The 19862-nt window shown below is 37.1% G+C and overlaps 1 protein-coding gene across 1 annotated transcript in view; it reads left to right on the top strand.

Moving 5' to 3' along the window:
- CPNE8 (copine 8) overlaps nucleotides 1-19862 on the top strand; it is a 189005-nt gene that overhangs the window by 127283 nt on the left and 41860 nt on the right. The window contains exons 11-13 of the mRNA XM_018552507.1: nucleotides 2491-2566; nucleotides 5680-5733; nucleotides 8732-8793. Of these exons, the coding sequence (XP_018408009.1) occupies nucleotides 2491-2566; nucleotides 5680-5733; nucleotides 8732-8793 (192 nt within the window). The remainder of the gene's footprint in view (nucleotides 1-2490; nucleotides 2567-5679; nucleotides 5734-8731; nucleotides 8794-19862) is intronic.

Below are 19862 nucleotides of genomic sequence, written 5' to 3'. Positions count from 1 at the left end.
TTATATTATAATTTCTTATAATTATTTATAATTTATTATATTATAATGTTTTAATTTCGTGTTTCAAACTTTATCATACCTGGGATGTCTACTGGACTCTTGTTTGGACAGATTTAGGTGAGTTATTCCTAGGATTTACTAAGAACTACAGGCCTACAATGTAAAACAACATATTTGCTTGAAAAACAATGTACCGCTTTTGGTACCTAAAATCCTGAATAATCATACCGCCAGGGAGGTTAAGAAACAGTCAGCATATTAATCTCAATATAGTTTCTGTTCAAGAAAACAACTGAGAGAAATAGCCTACTATTGTTGACCTCCTTCTGAAACTGCTAGTTGCCTGACTGATTCAAAAATCCTTATCTGCATACTTGGCCTGTAACTCAAAGTATTGAAACCTCTAGATCAGCACGCAAGCCTAACAACTAACATCAAAAAGTTTAGCAACGGTAGTCTGCTCTATGGTATGGTAGTCCCTTAGTAATGGTTTACTTTCCATTGAAATACAGATATGTTTTAATTATTATTTTATACCTAGAACATACACATTCTCGGCTTATACAGTATAATTTGGGAACCAAACTTGGATTTTTACAATTGTACTATTTCATATGAAGACTAGAGTGCTCTATTTAAACAGTTTACACTCAGCAGACGGGGTAGCAGGCATACAAATATCTGGCTAGTCAGGGAAAATTAGTGTCTGTGATCACATGTATAACGTCATCAAATTGTATCAAATTAACTGGTAAATATATTAAATATCTCAAAAGTGACACACTGATTTTCTAAATATCTACTCTTTCCAAGAATATGGATACAAAAAGAGTTGCAGCTGTATATCCTGCATTATCTGCCTATGCTATGAAGCACCAAATATGGGGATATAGGAAAATATTTTATTACATGTTCTTTCACTTGTCTAAATGACCCTAATTATTCTGATTTACTGTAAATGCTTACTAATACATAAATGACAATCAGCATGGGTTTAGGAAAGACCGTTCCTGTCAGACTAATCTACTGACTTTTTACGAGGGGGTAAGTAGAGATCTGGATGGAGGGATGTCTGTGGATGTGGTATATCTGGATTTCTCAAAGGCTTTTGATACGGTACCTCATAAACGCTTACTATACAAGCTGAGGTCTATGGGCATAGATGGAAGGGTGTGTACATAAATAGAGAACTGGCTAAAGGAACGGCTACAGAGAGTATCAATAAATGGCGCCCGTTCAGACTGGGCTAGTGTCATTAGCGGTGTGCCTCAGGGTTCTGTGCTGGGACCCATGCTATTCAACCTGTTTATTAACGACATCGGGGACGGAGTAAACAGCGATATCTCAGTGTTTGCTGACAATACCAAAATTGGGAGGGTAATAGAAACGGACCAAGATACTATAGCATTGCAGGAGGACCTGGATAAAATAGGGGAGTGGGCAAATATATGGCAGATGAGGTTTAATGTTGATAAATGCAAAGTTACGCACTTTGGGATTAAAAATAAGCAAATAGGTTATACAATTATGGATATGCCGCTAGGGAAGTCGGAAATGGTGAAAGATTTGGGAGTCATTGTAGACCATAAACTGAATAATAGATTACAGTGCCAGGTTGCTGTAAGCAAAGCTAGTAGAATCCTGTCCTGCATCAAGAAGGGAATGTTTTGCAGGTACAAGTCTATAATTTTGCCACTTTACACATCACTGGTTTGGCTTCACCTGGAGTATGTGGTGCAGTTTTGGGCACCGTTTCACAGAAAGGATGTCCTTGAGCTGGACAGAGTCCAGTGGAGGGCAACCAAACTCATCAAGGGGATGGAGGACCAGAACTATGAGACAAGGCTACTAAATTTAAATATGTTCACGCTGGAAGTAAGGAGATTAAGGGAGGACATGATTTTCATGTACAAGATGTTCAATGGTCATATCAACATTAGTAACAAACTCTTTAAGATTAATTCCATAAGTAAGACTAGAGGCCACCACCTAAAATTGGTAGAAAAAAAAATTCCAACACAAGGGGCAAAGGGGGTTCTTCTCAGTTCGAGTGGTTAGGGTCTGGAACTCGCTGCCACAAGCAGTGATTTCAGCAAATAGTGTGGAATCATTCAAGAAGCTTTTGGCCGATTTCCTGAGAGAGGGTAAAGTACAGGGCTACAGGTACTCTTAAGAATGAGATGACTAAGGTACCTATACACACACACATACACAATAGGTTGGACTTGATGGACTTATGTCTTTATTCAACCTCAAATACTATGTAACTATGTAACATTCCACCTTCATCCAGATGGCCAGGCATTGGCTGCTGGGTGGCTGAATGCTTGCTACTAGGCAATAGATTAATGGCATGCATAGCCTAAAATGCTGAAGACAAATGCATTTAGAAAAGCATTAACATTGGCTATAAAAAACAGCTTATGATGTACAGATGCCATTCCTATACTGACCCTCAATACTCTTATGTCCTGTGTGTTTATTTTACAGCCATGATTACATTGGTGAATTCACCACAAGTTATCGGGAGCTGTCTAGAGGGCAGTCACAGTTCAATGTCTATGAGGTAAGTTGTGTTTAAAAAATGTATCTGGGAATAGATGGCACTTCCATGTTTTGCCAAAAGCACTGTATAGCAAGAATGGCCTTGCAAAGACTGGGAATTTAGGATTCTTTCCAAAAAGTCTGTGTAAGGACCCTGACAAAAGCAGGAGTGTCCCAAGTTCAAATTTAGCTAGGATGCAGTCAGCCTGAGCTCGAATTGTTATAGTTATGTGTTGGGTATCCCCTAAGTTGAGTTATGAATATTTATTCTGTGAAAATATACAAAAGGAGGATAAGTAAATTTCACTTTTTAAATAAATAAAATAAAAACACTTTGGGGGTGATTTACTAACCTAAACACACGCACGCACCAGGTGCGTGTGATTTTTACACAGCAAAGCGTATTTATCAACCAAAAAGTCTCTATAAGCATATTTCCACTAATGCCATATATGGAAAAATCATGCACATGATGCATATATAATGCTGCTTCAGAGTTTAGACAAAAATGGTTAGCTCATGCATTTACATTCCTGCATTCATCAACGCAAGCAACACAATGTAGAGCTAATTTACACAACATCACCTTGCAATTCAGGGCAGGGCTTTGCACAACACACCTGCTGGGTGTGTACACACTACAAAGGTGTTTAGATTCCACCCATAGATCATGCTGGGACGGAACACACTACAGAGGTGTATACATGTTCGTGGTGTGTTTATAAGGTTAGTAAATCAACCCCTTTATGTCATATTGTATTACAATGGAATTCATGTATTATAAATATCGCATTGCAAAACACATAGCAATCAACTTTCTCTCAAAACCCATATTGTATAGTTATATTTATCAAAATCTGAATGCTGAATATATTGCGTTCCAACGTCAAATCTGTATGTACATAAGACTATAATTTGCTATTTCATCTGTGTCCCTGGGAATCCTGATCAATAATTATGGTGAACTCCTTTGCTGTCTTGACAATAAGAAATAGTTGGGTCAACTCGAAGAGTATAATAAGACTTGTGAACAAATGTTTTTTTGCATTGATACCAGCACTTGTTCTTACCTAATTTGAATGTGCTGAATTCTGAAGTTAGTTTTTCTCTGTAAGCTCTAGATTTGCAATTCAACATTTTAATTTTATTGCAAAATTTTGACACCTCTCACATGATGACATAATCTATCTGAGGAATTTATGGTCACGCAGTCTTAAAATTAGGCTTAGACAACCGTCTTGGAAAAGATATTCTTTATGTATTCAAACGTGTAGGTGCATCACATTATGCATTACATTTTGAAAAAAGGCAAAAAAAAATCACTTGTTTGGAGTAAAATATGTATTGCCACTTGTCAAATCTGAAACGTTTATCCATTGCAGTCAAATATGAGTATGCTCTAATGCTTTTTACCTTAAATTACCACATATTTTGACATAAAGATGATAGGTAATTCAGAACAACTGATAAGGATGGGATTCAAAGTTGAAATATGTCCTATTCAGGCAAAAAATTGTGCTTCTATCTGTGGCGTTGGTGGACTTTCTCAGTACCATCTCGTTTGATGCTCAAGAAGTAGTCTGCCATCATATTTTTGTCCCATTGCCCTTGATAGCGCTGTTCCATCATCATGAGGTCTTGATGGAAGCTGTCTCCCTGTTCATCACTAACAGCCCCAAGGTTCTCAGGAATTGATCAAGGTGACTATTCAGGAAATAGAGCTTGGCGCTCATGTTGCACCAAAGATTGCGAAAAGCTGACAGCATTCTAGTAATGAGAACCTCATAGTTATCTGCCTTTTTGCTACCAAGAAAGTTTTGTATAACTGTCACAAAAGACAGCCATGCTGCCTCCTCCTTGTTTGTAAAAAATATTTGCCTAATTAGTCTAAGGTTAGGGTAGATGCTAACCCTAGTGTAAATAGCAATGAGTTTCCCTTTTTTTTTGTGCAAAAATCACAAGTTTCAAATTGCATGAAAACTAGAGCATGTAGAAGAAAAGCGATTTCATTTCAAACTTGAAATCAGCGTTGAAAAAATAGTTAGAATCAGTTGCAAAAATCTCATGCAACACATAATAAGAAAACATTTGTTCCCCAGTGTAATCTATATAGGGTCATAGACAGCCACCTTAAATTTTAAATGGCTTATATGGAGAAGTGCTTATTCAATATTGAGGATTAAAGAATAAACCATGCTATTCCTTCAAAGATGACCTAGTCCAATGACTGCATATCCAACTGCTCAAGTCTATGTCTGATATTTTCAGTATCCCATATAAATCAAGCTCCCTAGTCCATATGTTAGGTGTATAAACTTTGGGTCGTTCTTTGGTCCACGATATACCACCAAGGAATTAGTATAAATGGATCCACTGCACAGAGAGATCAAGTGGTGCACAAGAAGAGGTTATCTACCCCATGTCCCTGACATGTTTTGCTGTAATAGCATCATCAATGGACTCTTTATACACCGACTGCAAGGAAGACCAAAAATGGATCATAAGGTCTTAGTTTCCAAGGTAACCCTGTCATTAAAATCAAGATGCATAAAAAGTCTTTAGTTTTAGACATCTGACCATTTAAAAATTACAAATTCAGCCAATACTGCCAATACAACATTTCCTTACTACAGAAACTACATGCATAAAATAAGACTATTTTTGATTTGTAATCTCACTACACATTTATATACAAATGGATGGCAGAGTTAGTTGATACACAGGGCGTGAAAATCTTGCTTGCAGTAGTCCCAGACATCACTAAATTATTCATTCATATCTAAGAAATGATGTTTGTATCAGCAAATTCAAATCAACATAATGTCTTTCCTATGTTTTAATTGCCAGGCATACGCTTTTAAACTTACTAAGCATTTTCCTTAAGTGAACAATTATTTTGTCTATCTATCTGTAGATAATTAGGATGTTACCTTTGAGGGTTGCAAGCCAGCTTACTAGAAACTCAACTCGATCTATATTTTACTTTAATAATAAGCACAAACTGTTCTAATGAATATGAAATAACCCTAACAGAGAAACTGCTTTATTTTAAGATGAAATGTGTAAATATATATACATATTTTATTTATAAATTATTTGCTATATCAACTGTTCACACTTAAATATGTTTGGTAGGTAATAAATCCCAAGAAAAAAGGAAAGAAGAAAAAATACCTAAATTCTGGAACTGTAAGTAAAATGACTGGTTAAATTAATATATTTTCTGCATTTTATTGCTGTTAAATAGGAATATTTAGCTAACAAATTAGTAAATGAAAACTGTCAGATTTGCTGGAAAATTCAACAGAATTCAGACAGGCTGGCTCCTGTTGACAGTTTGGAAAATTCACCCGTGGCAGCAAAATGGTACACATTGGAAAAAAACAATTATTACTCAAATTGGCCTGATCTTCTGCAAACTCTGCTTTATGAAAATGTTTGCTTATCCCTATTGATAAATCTTCATGACTGCAATGAAAAGTAGTATGTTCAGAAGTTGTTGTATTCATTTGCATTTCTTATAGTTTTAATTCAATAACAGTATGAGAAAGCAAATTACTAAACTAATTAAGTAGTGTCTTAAAACAGATACATAAGAGGCTGTCATTATAATGCATTAATACATGTTCCTTTAGTTTGGACTTTTTAGAATTCTTTATGGAAATTATATTTCTACATAAAAAGAAAGTATGGCACGGCAATGTTAAAGGTGACTTTGGTCTGCATTAATCATGGAAGCAGAGAAGTGTAAGATATTCAGAAAGGAAAAATGTATAAGATGAATATAGGTTTAAAATTAACCCTAGGTCACAAGTTATACAAGACAGAAAAAGTAAAGCATTTTCCCAGAAATGTACTTTTTATATTCTATTTTTTAAAGAGGACCTCTCCGCATAAGTCTAAATGTGCCTAATGTTTCACAATTCATTGGGATTTTGTTTTCTTCCTATTGTTTTGAAAATCTTCACTCTTATGACATCAGCTGTCCTAGCCCAGATATCTGGCTTATTTAGATGATCTTGCCAATACTATTGGATGAAAAATGCATCAGTTTAACCTACCTCCCAGACTAATTAAAAATGAGGACATTGATTGTGTAGGACGCTGAAAGATGTGCACTATTATCTTTATTATCCAAAAAAGCATCTTGTGTGCCACTGATTCTGATTTATTTAATTGCATAGATTATAACCTTCCGTGACCTCATGGTTAAGTCCACCAACTGCCATTTCCATGTCCAGTGACACTGCCCTTTATGAAAAGTCTCATTGGACAGTGAAATGGAAGTTAACAGAGCACAATTAACAAGGGAAAGGTAAATTGAATATGGACACAGTAGAATGTGGTTTGGCGAATTAATGTAACAAAAATGTTGTGGTGTCAGAGGCAGGACTTTTACTTTTAAAACTTTAATGAAGAGTACAGGTTTACTTTAAACCAAGCTTAACCCACCCACACTCTAAGCGAAAACGTATATATTACATATATATTATTTGTTTAATGCAGACACATTTGTCTATGTCATACTTCACTCTTAGAAGGGTATTTAGTATTGCAACAATCATGCTTTTAATAATGTATGCATTTTTAATTAATACTGTGTTAGTTTCTGTGTATGGTGATTATATTTGTTATCATGTATATGAATTGGATTTATGGTGTCTAGCATGTACAAAAAGATGCACAGTCGTTCACTATACTGTACAGATGCATTACAGTTTATTGTTTTTTAATGTCAAAAATAAGTGCAATAATGTCCCATACCCCTACCTGTTATTATTACTTAACACAAAGTAGGAAAGGCTTGGAACATTTGATAGCTATTTATTTATATATTTATTGTGTCCCCATTGGGGAGATTTCCTTTCAGATCCTGTCCTGGTGGCAGAAAGTAATAGAGACAGCAACCAAAAAATTTTTTCAGTAGAGTTGGGAATTCAATAGAGGTTCTAACTCTTTTCTGCTCTATCCAACACTAATTGTAATCTTCACTCTTAACCAAACCTAAAACTTAAGCTATTTCTTCCCATGTATGTAACATTGAAATACCCTCTAAACTCACACTGACAGGGGATCAGAGGGAGGTCGGTACACGATCTCCCTCCGGTCCCCTCTCCGTTATAAGAATGCGGAAGTGATGTATATTTGTGTCACTCTCCAGCTTTAGACGCTGGAGAGAAGCTGATGAAGCAGATCTGTGCTTAATCAGCTTCTTTGGGGGTCCTAGGTGACATTAGGGGTCTTGGAGACCCCTGATGTCTCCATAAAGAGGACCTGTCACATCTTTTGCTATCACATAGGAGGGGTTTCTTAGCCCCCTATGTGATAGCAATAAAGTTAGGTGGAAAAATTTTTTACGTTTCCCAAAAAATGTTTTAAAGATACACACAAAAAAGAATTAAAAATAATATTTTTTTAAAAGTCCCCCCATACATACACGCATATCGTAAACGACGTTTGCGCCCATTACGCCGCACATGTTACATATTGCCACAAACGTCGCAGTGAGAGCAATAATTTTAGGGTCATCAATCACTGATAACACTAAACCGATGAGCGGTAAAAGCTACTAAAGCGTCGCCTATGGCCAATTTTGGCAGTGGTGTCTTTTTGCGATTTTGCGAGTGCGCGCAATTTGTAAGCTTGACATGTTTGGTGTCTATTTACCCGACGTGACCCCGTCTTTTATATTTTACCAAAAAATTGGGTGATAATAAATGTTTCCTAACATAATGTAAAAAAAAACGTTTGTTCTGGTACGGGAGGGTACGGGAGGGAGGGGTGGCACCACAGCCACGCCCCTCGCCCCAGTTTTCAAACTATGATCCGGCCCCCAGCAATGTCTGAGGGACAGTGAACTGGCCCCATGTTTAAAAAGTTTGAGGACCCCTGCTCTAAACCCTAACCCATAACACTACTGCCCTAAGCCTAAAGCAGATCCCAATACCAAATTAATCCCTAGCGCTGCATACTTACTTTATTGAGTCAGAAGTATCAGCAAAACCAAACATTCCTAAACGGAGATGTTATAGAGGTAAAGACTCTACATCAACTAACTGTCTTGTGATGCAATATATTAAACTCCAACTAATAATAATCATACTGGTGTTAGAGCCAATTCGTGTAAGGAGATCCAGCCATAACATAATGCTTTGTTCATGTCTAATTGTTTTTAATTTGCTTTTAGGTTACTTTGCTTTCTTTTCTAGTGGAAACAGAAGTTTCGTTTCTTGATTATATTAAAGGAGGGTGAGTAGTGTTTTTATGGCTTTCTTTTCCTTGTTTATAGATTATATAAAACCTATTTTAAAATTTCTCTGACAATTGGCCACATTCATCCAGCAAGATCTTTTTTGCCCCTTACTATCACCACTTTGGCTAAAACACACCATATTGTCCTTTACTACGTGCTACACATGCTATTTTGCAGTTTAATGTTAACAATGATTTTTCTGCATCAGTCTACATTTTATTTCATTTTGTTTCAGTCTTCATTTTCTAACACTGATACATAATCCAAATAATACATCCTTATTGCTACTGTTGAAAACCCTGGGGTAATCTGCACATTGTGTGTACAGAGCCCCTTCAGAAATGTAATTCCCTGCTCATGTGTATGGCTTACTGTTTTACCCAGCAGTATTTCTCTTGATATAACACAATAACTGATTGTGTGAATATATTAGACATACTTTTATACTTAAGTATTTAGGGATAGGAATTATCTAGAATGCATGTGTCCATTTCAAGAGGAGAGCAGCTAAAACTCTTCTGTGATGTTTGCTAGAATCCTCAGTTTATTGAACCAACTGTTTATTGAACCAACTGTTTATTGAACCAAGTGTTGCAAATAAATCATTAGGACTGGATAACCTGCACCCTATGGTACTTAAAGAGCTCAGCCAGGTTATAGTGAGACCATTATTCCTCATTCTCAATGACTCCATAATGACTGAAAGGGTACCAAGTGATTGACGTAAAGCTACGCTAGTACCAATATTCAAAAAAGGTTCAAGATTCCAACCTGGGAACTACAGACCCGCCAGTCTAACATCAATAGTATGCAAACTTGTTGAGGGAATGATAAAGGACTATTTAAAGTGATAATCAGCATGGATTTAGGAAGGACCTTTGTTGTCAGACCAACCTGCTTACATTCTATGAAGAGGTAAGTAGAGATCTGGATGGAGGAAGGCCGTTAGATGTGGTTTACCTGGATTTCGCAAAAGCTTTTGACATGGTACCACATAAACGCTTAATACACAAGGTGAAATCTATGGGCATAGATGAAATGGTGTGTACATGGATAGAGAAGTGGCTTCAGGAACATGTCCAGGGAGTATTGATAAATAGCTATTTTTCAAATTAGTCAAAGGTCAAGAGTGGCATGCCCCAGGGTTCTGTGCTAGGCCCAATACTGTTTGACCTGTTTATTATTGATATTGGGTAAGGTGTTAACAGCCATGTTTCAGTGTTTGCAGATGATACTAAAATTGGGAGGGTAATAGACACGGGCTTAGACAATATAACATTAATGGGGAAGTCAGAAATGGAAAAAGATTTGGGGGTCTTAGTAGACCACAGATTGAATAATAGCTTGCATAGCCAGGCTGCGGCAAACAAAGCTAGCAGAGTACTGTCATGCATTAAAAATGGAATGCAATAATTTTGCCACTTTATAGATCACTGGTTCAGCCTCATCTTGAGTATGAAGTTAAGTTTTGGTCAGCAGTCCACAGAAAGGATGCCCTTGAGCTAGAGAGAATCCAGAGAAGGGTAACTAAACTAATTAGGGGGCTGGAGGGCATGGTTGCTAAATTTAAACTTGTTCACACTGGAAGTGAGGCGATTAAGAAGGGACATAATTTTGATGTACAAAATGTTTAGTGGTGATAGCAGCATCAGCAATAAACTTTTCACTGTAAACTCCATTAAGAAGAATAGAGGCCACCACCTAAAATTGGTGGAGAAAAGATATAACCACAAGGGGAGTAGGGGCTTCTTTTCAGTTAGAGTGGTTAAATTTTGGAACTCTCTTCCACAAGCAGTGGTATCAGCAGAGAGTATTGAATCATTCAAAAATCATTTAGATACCTTCCTCAGAGACTATAACATACAGGGGTACAGGTGCTCTTGAAAACTAGACCACACAGACTCATATACACACACACACACACACACACGCACGCACAAACACACACAGACACACAGAGGGTTAACTTGATGGATCTGTGTCTTTATTCAACCCCAAATTCTATGTAGCTGAAGAGCTGTTTTTCTCTTTCAACAAAAAAAGTGGATTAACTAGCCAAGCACTGGTGTTTTGCATGTATATACATAGATATATGTAATCCAGCAGTTGACACAATTTCTTGGTATAAAATAGAGCACCATGTGCCATACATTTGGTGAATTTGGGGGTTGATTTATTAAAGGCAAATAGGTTGTTCACTTTGCAGGGGAACTTTCCACTTAGTTTATGAAAGGGGAAAGCTCTGCTGGTATCCATCTCTTTTATTTTCCTTGCACATGATTGGGTATTCTTTGCAAAGTGAATTTTCACCACATTCACTAAGCTAAGGGAAACTTCCCCTGAAAAGTACAAATTCCCTTGTAATGTAAAGAGCCTGTTTGCCTTTAGTAAATTAACCCCTTTGTCTCTGTGTTGAGCTTTCCCTGCTGGGTTCCCTGCGAGTTTTAGGCATCCATTAACTAAACTCCACCAAGATCTTGCTTATTGGTTATAGTAGACCTTATCATTATGCAAGGATGTTAAAATTACATAGAAGTCAGTTCTGTTAAAGTAGATCTAAACCGAACTAAGATAGGTAAATAGGTTGGGGGCAGGCATGTCAAACAGAGAACAGTGGGCCGAAGTGAGAGGACAAAATCTTCAAGAAGCCTACCTAATTCCAGAAAAAAAAATGTCACTCATCAGGGGGTGTTTTGGACCTCTGCTTGGAGACCACTACTTCCACACAGTAAGGGTCCTTCTCTGTAGTATGCTGGCAGGGGACAGGCTTTTCTCCTCAAGCTGTGACTGATTTTTAAAGAAAATAAACTGTAAGACTTTGCGTTTTGTTTTGAAGCAGCTGGAATGCATTCAGCTGATTTAAACTGAAAGCACAGCTTACTTGGCAGTATAATGTTCTACAGACTGTACTGTGGATATAGTTATAAAGGGATAATATTCACAGGAGGTAACTTGACATAAGGTATATTGACAGACTTGCCCAGAAACCAGCCCTGTGAGCCTGCTGAACAGAATACCTTGTTTTTCATCACAGAAGCACGCATGCCTCCTTCCATCCCAACTGAATGCTTTACACTGATCTTTTCAGCTCACCTGTTTACCCTTTTATAATTGCATCCAATAATTATATCTAGCAATTCTCTTCCGTACTTTTGTGTTCTATTTGAAAAGTAATCACTCCAAATAAAAATTATTGTATTTTTTATTTTGTTAAATAGATACCTACTCGCCTCCAGGTGTTTCTCACTGAGCATATTGTGTGCATGAATGTAGTGTTCCAATATAAAACATGTATTTTCATGAAAACTCCAAACATTTAGTAATAAGGACACTGGAACATTATCCTAGACGTCTACCTTGCTTTCCCACTGCATAGTAGTCACATAATTGACTTTAAGGATAAATGGTTGTATCATTTTTATTTTTATTTGATATTATTAAGTCTCCTAAAGCAGATTTCCATAATCAGCTTTGTAGTTTACACGCATAATTCCTTACTTTTTCTGTGATGTTTATATTAGACTTAATATGGAGTGTGCAGTATAAAATGTTTTACTAATATACAGGGTCCTTCCAAAAGTAATGTTTGAGTTTTAACTGCAGAGTCAACTGCTGGATTTTTTTTCATCTCTTGGGGAGATGCTAGTTGGGGCAAACCTCCTGCAAAGTTCCTCCACCAAAGTTCCTGTCTGCTCCAGAGTCTGAGTTTTGCTACTAAAGCAGAGGTGTTACCTTTCTCCTATTGCATTTTTTTCTGCTATAAAACGAATTAAAAATCCAGCAGTCAGAGTGGTAACATTTGTAAAATGCTCGCATGTATTTATACCTGGAAAGTCAAGTTCTGAGATTTCACTAGAGTATGAGATAGACATAATACTCTGTCAGTTAATTTAACATTCCAACATCTAGTAATATATATTATCATATCCTTTCTCATAGCCACCCTATCACACTACCTAAAGGTGGTAATAGGTAGAACAGTATCTCCTTTAGGCCCCATTCACACTGCGCGATGCACAAATTGTCACGCGATTTGCATTTTGCGCGATATCGCGCGATTTGTTGCAAGATATCGCGCAAATGCTTGCATTGAGCAAGCTTGAATCGTGGCTAAATCCGCTCCAAAAAGGGTCCTGCTGTAGCGACACACGACCCGCGACAGCAGGACCCTTTGCCCCATTGAGAAGCATTGGAGAGCGATATCGCGCGGTAAATTACCGCGATATCGCGGGAATTACCGCGCGATAAATCGCTCAATGTGAACGGGGCCTCAGATCAGTGGCTGGGGAGATATGTGTCTCTCCTTGAGTGGAATATCAAAGTTCTGGGATTCACCAAGATTCTTTCTCGACCATAGCAGCCACAGAAATAGAAGAATTATGTCCAGTCCAGTCATGGTTTTTATTCTTTGCTAATTTACCATTGGGGATATTTCCATTCACATTCTGTCCTTTAGCCACACGAGGAAGTGAGAGGAAAACTTTCCACAGTGGGGTACATCTCTCAGACAATTGTCAGAGCAAGTGTCTCCATATTTTTTCTATTTTCCTCACACATTCTTTACCAGTAATAACCGTCACCAGCACAGATTGAGGGGTAAACCTCCCTAGTTGGGGCAGAGAAAGCAATGAGAAGCTGACAGGGATTTTAACCCTTGCCTACTCTACCCAAAACAAAAGCTTTTGGATATAGATATAATTTAACCAATCCTCTTGTTTGCTCGTAGTCATGTTTCCCTTATAGGCAGGCAAGCCAGACATACACTGCATTGTATATGTGCATGTTTAGGTAGGGTGATTTGTGAGTATTCGTCATAAACTTTCACAAGTTTATGGGTAGATTAGTAACACCTAAAATGTTGAAAGGTAAATCGGTAATGATGTAGCAATATTTTTCAACAATCCATTCCATTAAAATAAGCTTTCAAGAAGGTGTGTCTTTAACCTTGGCCCCCATTTCCTATAATAAAGGTTTTAGAGAATGTTATTGATTTTACTGGGTTCAAGCATATGTTATGATCTGCATATGTGAATATGCTTGCTCATATTCCTGCTCCATAAAGCATCTGCTTTGGAATTAACTTTTCTGTTTTAATTATTGAACAGTTGTCATCATCCACCCTGTTGTAAACTCAGAATGGTTCAGTTAAGGTTAAACCGTACATCTATGGTAACACATCACTGCTAGTAAAGCAATATGTCATAACCCCTTTAGTAACAGAACCTTTCCGGCTATATGACACCCATTCTAGTTCTGGAAACATTAAAGTGATCTGGTTCTAAAACATTATTACAGAGCAGCACCAATCAACAAACTTGCTATTCCTCTTTTTAATATAGCACTGGTTTAGCTTTAGTAACATGGCACTGTACTGTAACTATGCAATGCATTTATTTCATACAAAAAGAAGGGCCAAGAAAATGTGCTCATTTGAGACCTATATAGCTTAGGTGACACCAATATACTCTAATGCCTATTGGACAAAAAGTTATGGATTTAAAGGTATGCCAATGGACATTATAAGTTCATGGAAATGTTTTTTTTTTCTATTGAATAGATCCATTTTTAAATATATTTTTAAATCCCCACATAACAGAAACATCTCTTCCTTTAGGCCAGTTAGAACAGCATGGCTTTAATAGCATCAATAAGCCAAATAGGTCTAGGATATGTTTTAAATTTGATATACAGTAATAGATAATGAGGCATCAGTCTGTAGGTGATGCTGAATGGAGAAAATTACAGTAATTAATAGGAAGATATCATTTGAGTGTTCCCTGTAAGTTTGTATCATAATCTTTATGATGCTATAATAGCAATGCTATTAGAGCCCCAGGTAAGCTCACAGCAGGCTTGTAGTGTCTCAGGATGGCATGCCAGAAGCCTTTGTGGCATTTTCTTTCTGAGCTCAGAAAATGAAATAGAGCATGCAAAATATAATTGTTTGCACAGTTTTTGTCATTACATACTATGAATAAGTTTACCAGCTTTACCAACATTTTCAAATGAACACAGGAAAGATTTTGTTTCTATATGTTCAGTTAGGAATTATGTATGATTTACATTGATCTACATATGTATTCAAATCAAAATTAATGACTAATGATATATTGAAGCAGAATCTCTGCTTTGTAGATTCAGATTACTGCACAAAATTTGAATTCCATGTCAGAATTTCCAGTTACACATAAGCAACACAATTTTGGCCTGCAAAGGTCTGTGGTCCTGCACCCATTCTGCATAACCACATTTAAATCCTATTTGTACCTGGAACTCTTAACGATACTCACTTTGCTTCCACGCTACAAAAGTGAACTTCAGGGTTAAAGACCTCTGCACAGTGCAAGACTGCTGAGTTACAGAAAGTCCAGGCTGCCATATTACAGAGAGACAGAGAGACTGCTTAGACTTCTGAGTTACAGGACTGTCCACACTCTCCCTAGTTAAGGAGACTTCCCACCCCACCTCCACTTAGAGAGAGACTGCCATGAAAATGTCATATAATGAAGCATGCACTGAGCAGAGGGGTGCTGTCACTTTTCTAACATTTCAAATTTTTGTGGGGAGGTTGGCGATGGCCAGTGCTGAATACTTTGACACTTTTACACCATGTAACTATAACATCACACGGGTGAACACAGGCAACTTATGGAAAAATATCTCTGCATTCAGTGCCACCCCTCAGCAGCTGTCCTGTGCCCCTGTACAGTGTGAAAAATGTGACAGCTTTACCATTCCATTCAGGGCCCTGTACATTAAAATAAGTGACATTCTCAGAGCATTGGGGAGAATGTGAGCAATCATGCCTCAACCCAAAGCAGACAGTACCACTGCAATCCGTTTACTGATAACCATAACTATCCTGTACCTTCTCCTCATGGACATTAATCCATGGGTACCTGGCCAAAGGACAATACACCACACTTTATCTCATCCTATAAGGTTGCAGTGCTAGTCATCTGAAAGTGCTAGAATTGTGATATCAGGTTCTTTATTAAGCTGTATATATGTCTGTATTAAAGAGGAACTTTACCCATATCTTCAAAATAACAACAAAGGCACCTTTACAAATGTTTAGTAACGACAATCTACCAACAGATACTTCTAGATAATTGCAGGGTTTTTTCTTTTTTTTGCACACCTTACTTTTATTTTCTTCCCCATTCTTCTGACAGTGGCCATTTTAACTAAAGGCAGGATACTAGATCTCTATTTACTTCCTGGAAATCTGGCACATGTGACTAGGACATGTGATCATGCACATCATCTCATATGAGGAAAATGCCTTTCCCTGAGATCTCGTGAGATTACAATGAGATTTCCCAGCAATGCACTGCTGATTTAACCTTCCTATAATGCAATGTTTGGGCATGATTACATAATTTGTGCCAAAGTGAACCAGGAATTAGAAAAAATTAATTATTAGTAAAATAAAAATATGTTTGTTTAGCTTATGAATGTAAGATGATTTCATATCAGCATGCAGAGTTGTATGCTGATGTGATTTTTAGTCAAAGGGGTTAAACGTCCAGTTTAAAGTCAGAACTCTGCCTCCTATGAGAATAGAATAGATAGAATAGAACCTTGTCTTAAGAGGGCATATCGGTTTAATTGATCAACCACCTAAAAATCCAGTTTTCACACTTAACACTTCAGAATGTTTCTTTCTAGGTACTTTTAGGCATGGCAGATTTTACGGCAGTAAAAAGAAAAGTGACATTTTACCTTCCTTAAGCCTGAGATGTTACAGAAAATAGTAATCAGGAGGTATACAAATAAAATTTTACCTTTTGTGTAACATGATCACACATGGTAACACACTGGTCTAGTAGCCGTAAGGTGAATGCAGTACAGAAACACTTTATTCATATGTGTCAGAAATGTCTTTCTGCTATGACAGTCTGAACTCTACAACAAAAGTAAAGATCAAAGGGAATACAGCTTTGTTAACTACCATGGTTTTACTTCTGCCACCACTGAATGCAAAAATAGTGACCCATGGAGGCTGGTAGGCATAACAATAATAGGCAAGTTAGTCAACTTGATTGATCAAATACATCTCCATATTATCTCCTTCTTAAAAGACATGTTCAGGGACTGAGGTTATAAAACAGACATGTTGTCTGATGTGGCTACTAATATGCTTCAAATACTCAGTGGCTTACATAAGTCCTGTTACAACATGAGAAGGAAGGACTGAATTGGGACCCCAGCCCACCACGACCAAACGATTCTTTTTTAGACTAGTCTTTTCGATTTATTTTTTGTTTGTTATTTGTTTTTTTCTCTGTTCTTGGTTTGCCAGACAGGTAGCCTGATTTTATTATAGTAGCATTTTAAGTGCATCTCAGCAGTAATGGCCTGTTTATCAATTCTGAGGGGCAGTGGGGAGGTTTGCAGCTGATCACCCACACGATTCTTAGACTCAAAAATAAATCTATGGGAAAAATATTGTTCTAGAATAAGGCTATTTACAGTATATTTACGGGTCGACAAGGTTTTTTTGAATATAACCAGAGGTTATGAAATTATATTCCCTCAGAACACTAAGTCTATCTACATGTGCTATTATAAGATATGAGGGATATCGGAAACCAATCGGGCTAGAATGGCATTGTCTTAGATTAAAGAAGTTGTCTTGTTGCAGGGAGCAATGTTTTCGTTGCTCCTTTTGTATCTGTCTTGAGTCTTAGTTGTCTGTTAGGTTACCGGTCCTTGCCAAAAATAACGCATTAACTGCATCATGATAGTGAATGTCAAGCTATTAATTTTAATCCCCATTTGTCTAGGTCACCATACAAATAGTAGTATAATTCAATATTATAAGTAAACCCTGGCGAAATATACCATCCTGGGATGGAATTGTCCCATACAAGTAGTAAGGTGGTATTATTCTTGCTTTTTAAAATGGTATGCTATGACATCCTATTCTCTCAGCGTCTTAGAATAAACTAAGGGTACTAATATATGACATGATGAGAAGAAGAAACTAGTTGGGCTAGAAATGCTATGTATCCTTTTTGAGGTTGGATATTATTTGTGTAATGTTGTAATGTTGTGTAATTTGTTGGATGAAAAATAAAACATTTTGATATCAAATACTCAGTGCACATTCTGCTGAAACGCTGGAAAAAATTGCAATGGCTTGTATTGATGTCATCTCGGTGTAAGGATTTTAAAATACGCCTACAGACAATATTTAGATGCATCCTGTGTCTTTGCCACAAGGCAGTCCTAGAGGCAGTAATGATAGTAAATTATTACTGCCTCCAGGTGTGCCTTGTGGATAAAGATGAATTCTGTCCCTGACATGTCACCCCTAGCTTGAAAAGATGACAGTGAGGAAAGTGAAACCTCCTTCCCCTATCATATTAGGCCAACAGTTAAAATGTAACCCTTTTGTCAGTTTGACTTCACTAAATCACACATTGCTAAAGAAAGAGTTTTTTTTCTTCTTTAATACTTTGTACATATATATTCAGCACTTTTATGGGTAGTCATAAAATCAATTTCTTTTTGGCAACTGAAAATGTAAAATATTTGGTGACCAGCTACTAAAATACTTTGCTATGTTAAGCATTGACTTCACTTTAAATTGTGCTGGAAATAGTATTTGCGTGTGGCTGTATTTGGCATTAACCCTTTTGCCTATCATGATGGGGGGAGAAGAATATTGCAGAGAAAGAAGTACGAACATCGCGGGGTGGTGAAATGAGAAAGAAACAGGAATGATAGACAAAAAAGGAGGAAAGGCAACTGGGCAGCCCTCTAGAAAAAGGAAAGAGATAAGAGGAGGAGTAAAAAGAAAGTATCGAAAGTGAAAAAGGAAGGGTAAAGACTAAATTAGGTCTTTTAAACAACTCCCCACCCCTAACAATTATTAATGGCACCAAATAAAAAAAAAATAGTAACTACATTCATGTAATCAATCACATTTTGTACAACAAATCATTCTATATAAAGAGTGATAAAAAGCTTTGTACTAAAACCTTTAGTTTGGAATTAAAATGTAATACTCATGTTATGAATATAATTTTTTTACACATTAGCCCAGGGGTAAGCAACCCAGCAATCCAGCTGTGGTGAAACTGCAAATGCCACCATGCCTCTGCCCCCGGGAGTCATGGTGCAATGTCTCATCTAATTTCTAGTTTCACCACAGCTGGAGTGCCGGGTTGGCTACTCTTTCAGTAGCCTGTGCTGTATATGTTATGTTCTCTTTAAATTAAGCTAATGTATAACATATGTTTCTTTTGCCCTTTGTCAGTGAGATTTTCTTTGGTATGTGAGGGATACTCCTATCTGCTAAACATAGAACACTGAACTCTTGTTCTTGTTGTTAGGTCAACACTGTAATACACACCTACTCCTTGAACAACCATCTTTTTTTTGTGCTGGAACTGTCTTGCATTCTGCTTACCTTGGCTGCATTTAATTGTGTAGTAGAGTATTTACAAATATGGTCGCTGCTTAGTTTATTAAGATGGATGTAGCATTTTGTATTTAGTGACCTTTTTATGGACTCAGTTTGTTGTTTGTTCCTATAAAGCATAATTGGGCACATTTTTCTGATTATATATTACATTTACGAAAGGGCAGTCTGTGTTACATGAGAGGATGTGCTTGTCTGATTGTAGTTAATTAAGCCGTAACATTCGACTGCTGAGCATGAAGACAGCCATGTGGTTAACTAGCTGACCTTCCTAGTGACCCAAAGTCTTGCTGGAGTTTTTGGATAATATATTTTGGAGGTTCTCGACAGCGTAGATAACTAAACGCAACAAGAGTGGATCAAATGTGAGCTCAACAAAGGGCTGTAATTGTGCTGCCAGGTCTGAAGCCATTAAGAGATCACCTTTAGTAAGAGAACTGATACTAGTCTAGCCAGAGGTGCCTGGCTCTAAAATGACATGGTGTTAGAAAAAGATGTAGAAAATTAGCCTCAAAGTGACATTAGTACCTTTTATGACTTGAGCCTCCCCGCAGTGTCCATTTATATTAATGAATTCTGACACTCACCGCAGTAACTCCCATTTCAATCTCTGAATAGAATTATACATGATAT

The sequence above is a fragment of the Nanorana parkeri genome, unplaced genomic scaffold (assembly GCF_000935625.1).
Source record: "Nanorana parkeri isolate BGI_ZX_2015 unplaced genomic scaffold, ASM93562v1 scaffold90, whole genome shotgun sequence".
Classification (NCBI taxonomy): Eukaryota; Metazoa; Chordata; class Amphibia; order Anura; family Dicroglossidae; genus Nanorana; species Nanorana parkeri.
This window is presented reverse-complemented; position numbering and strand designations above follow the sequence as displayed.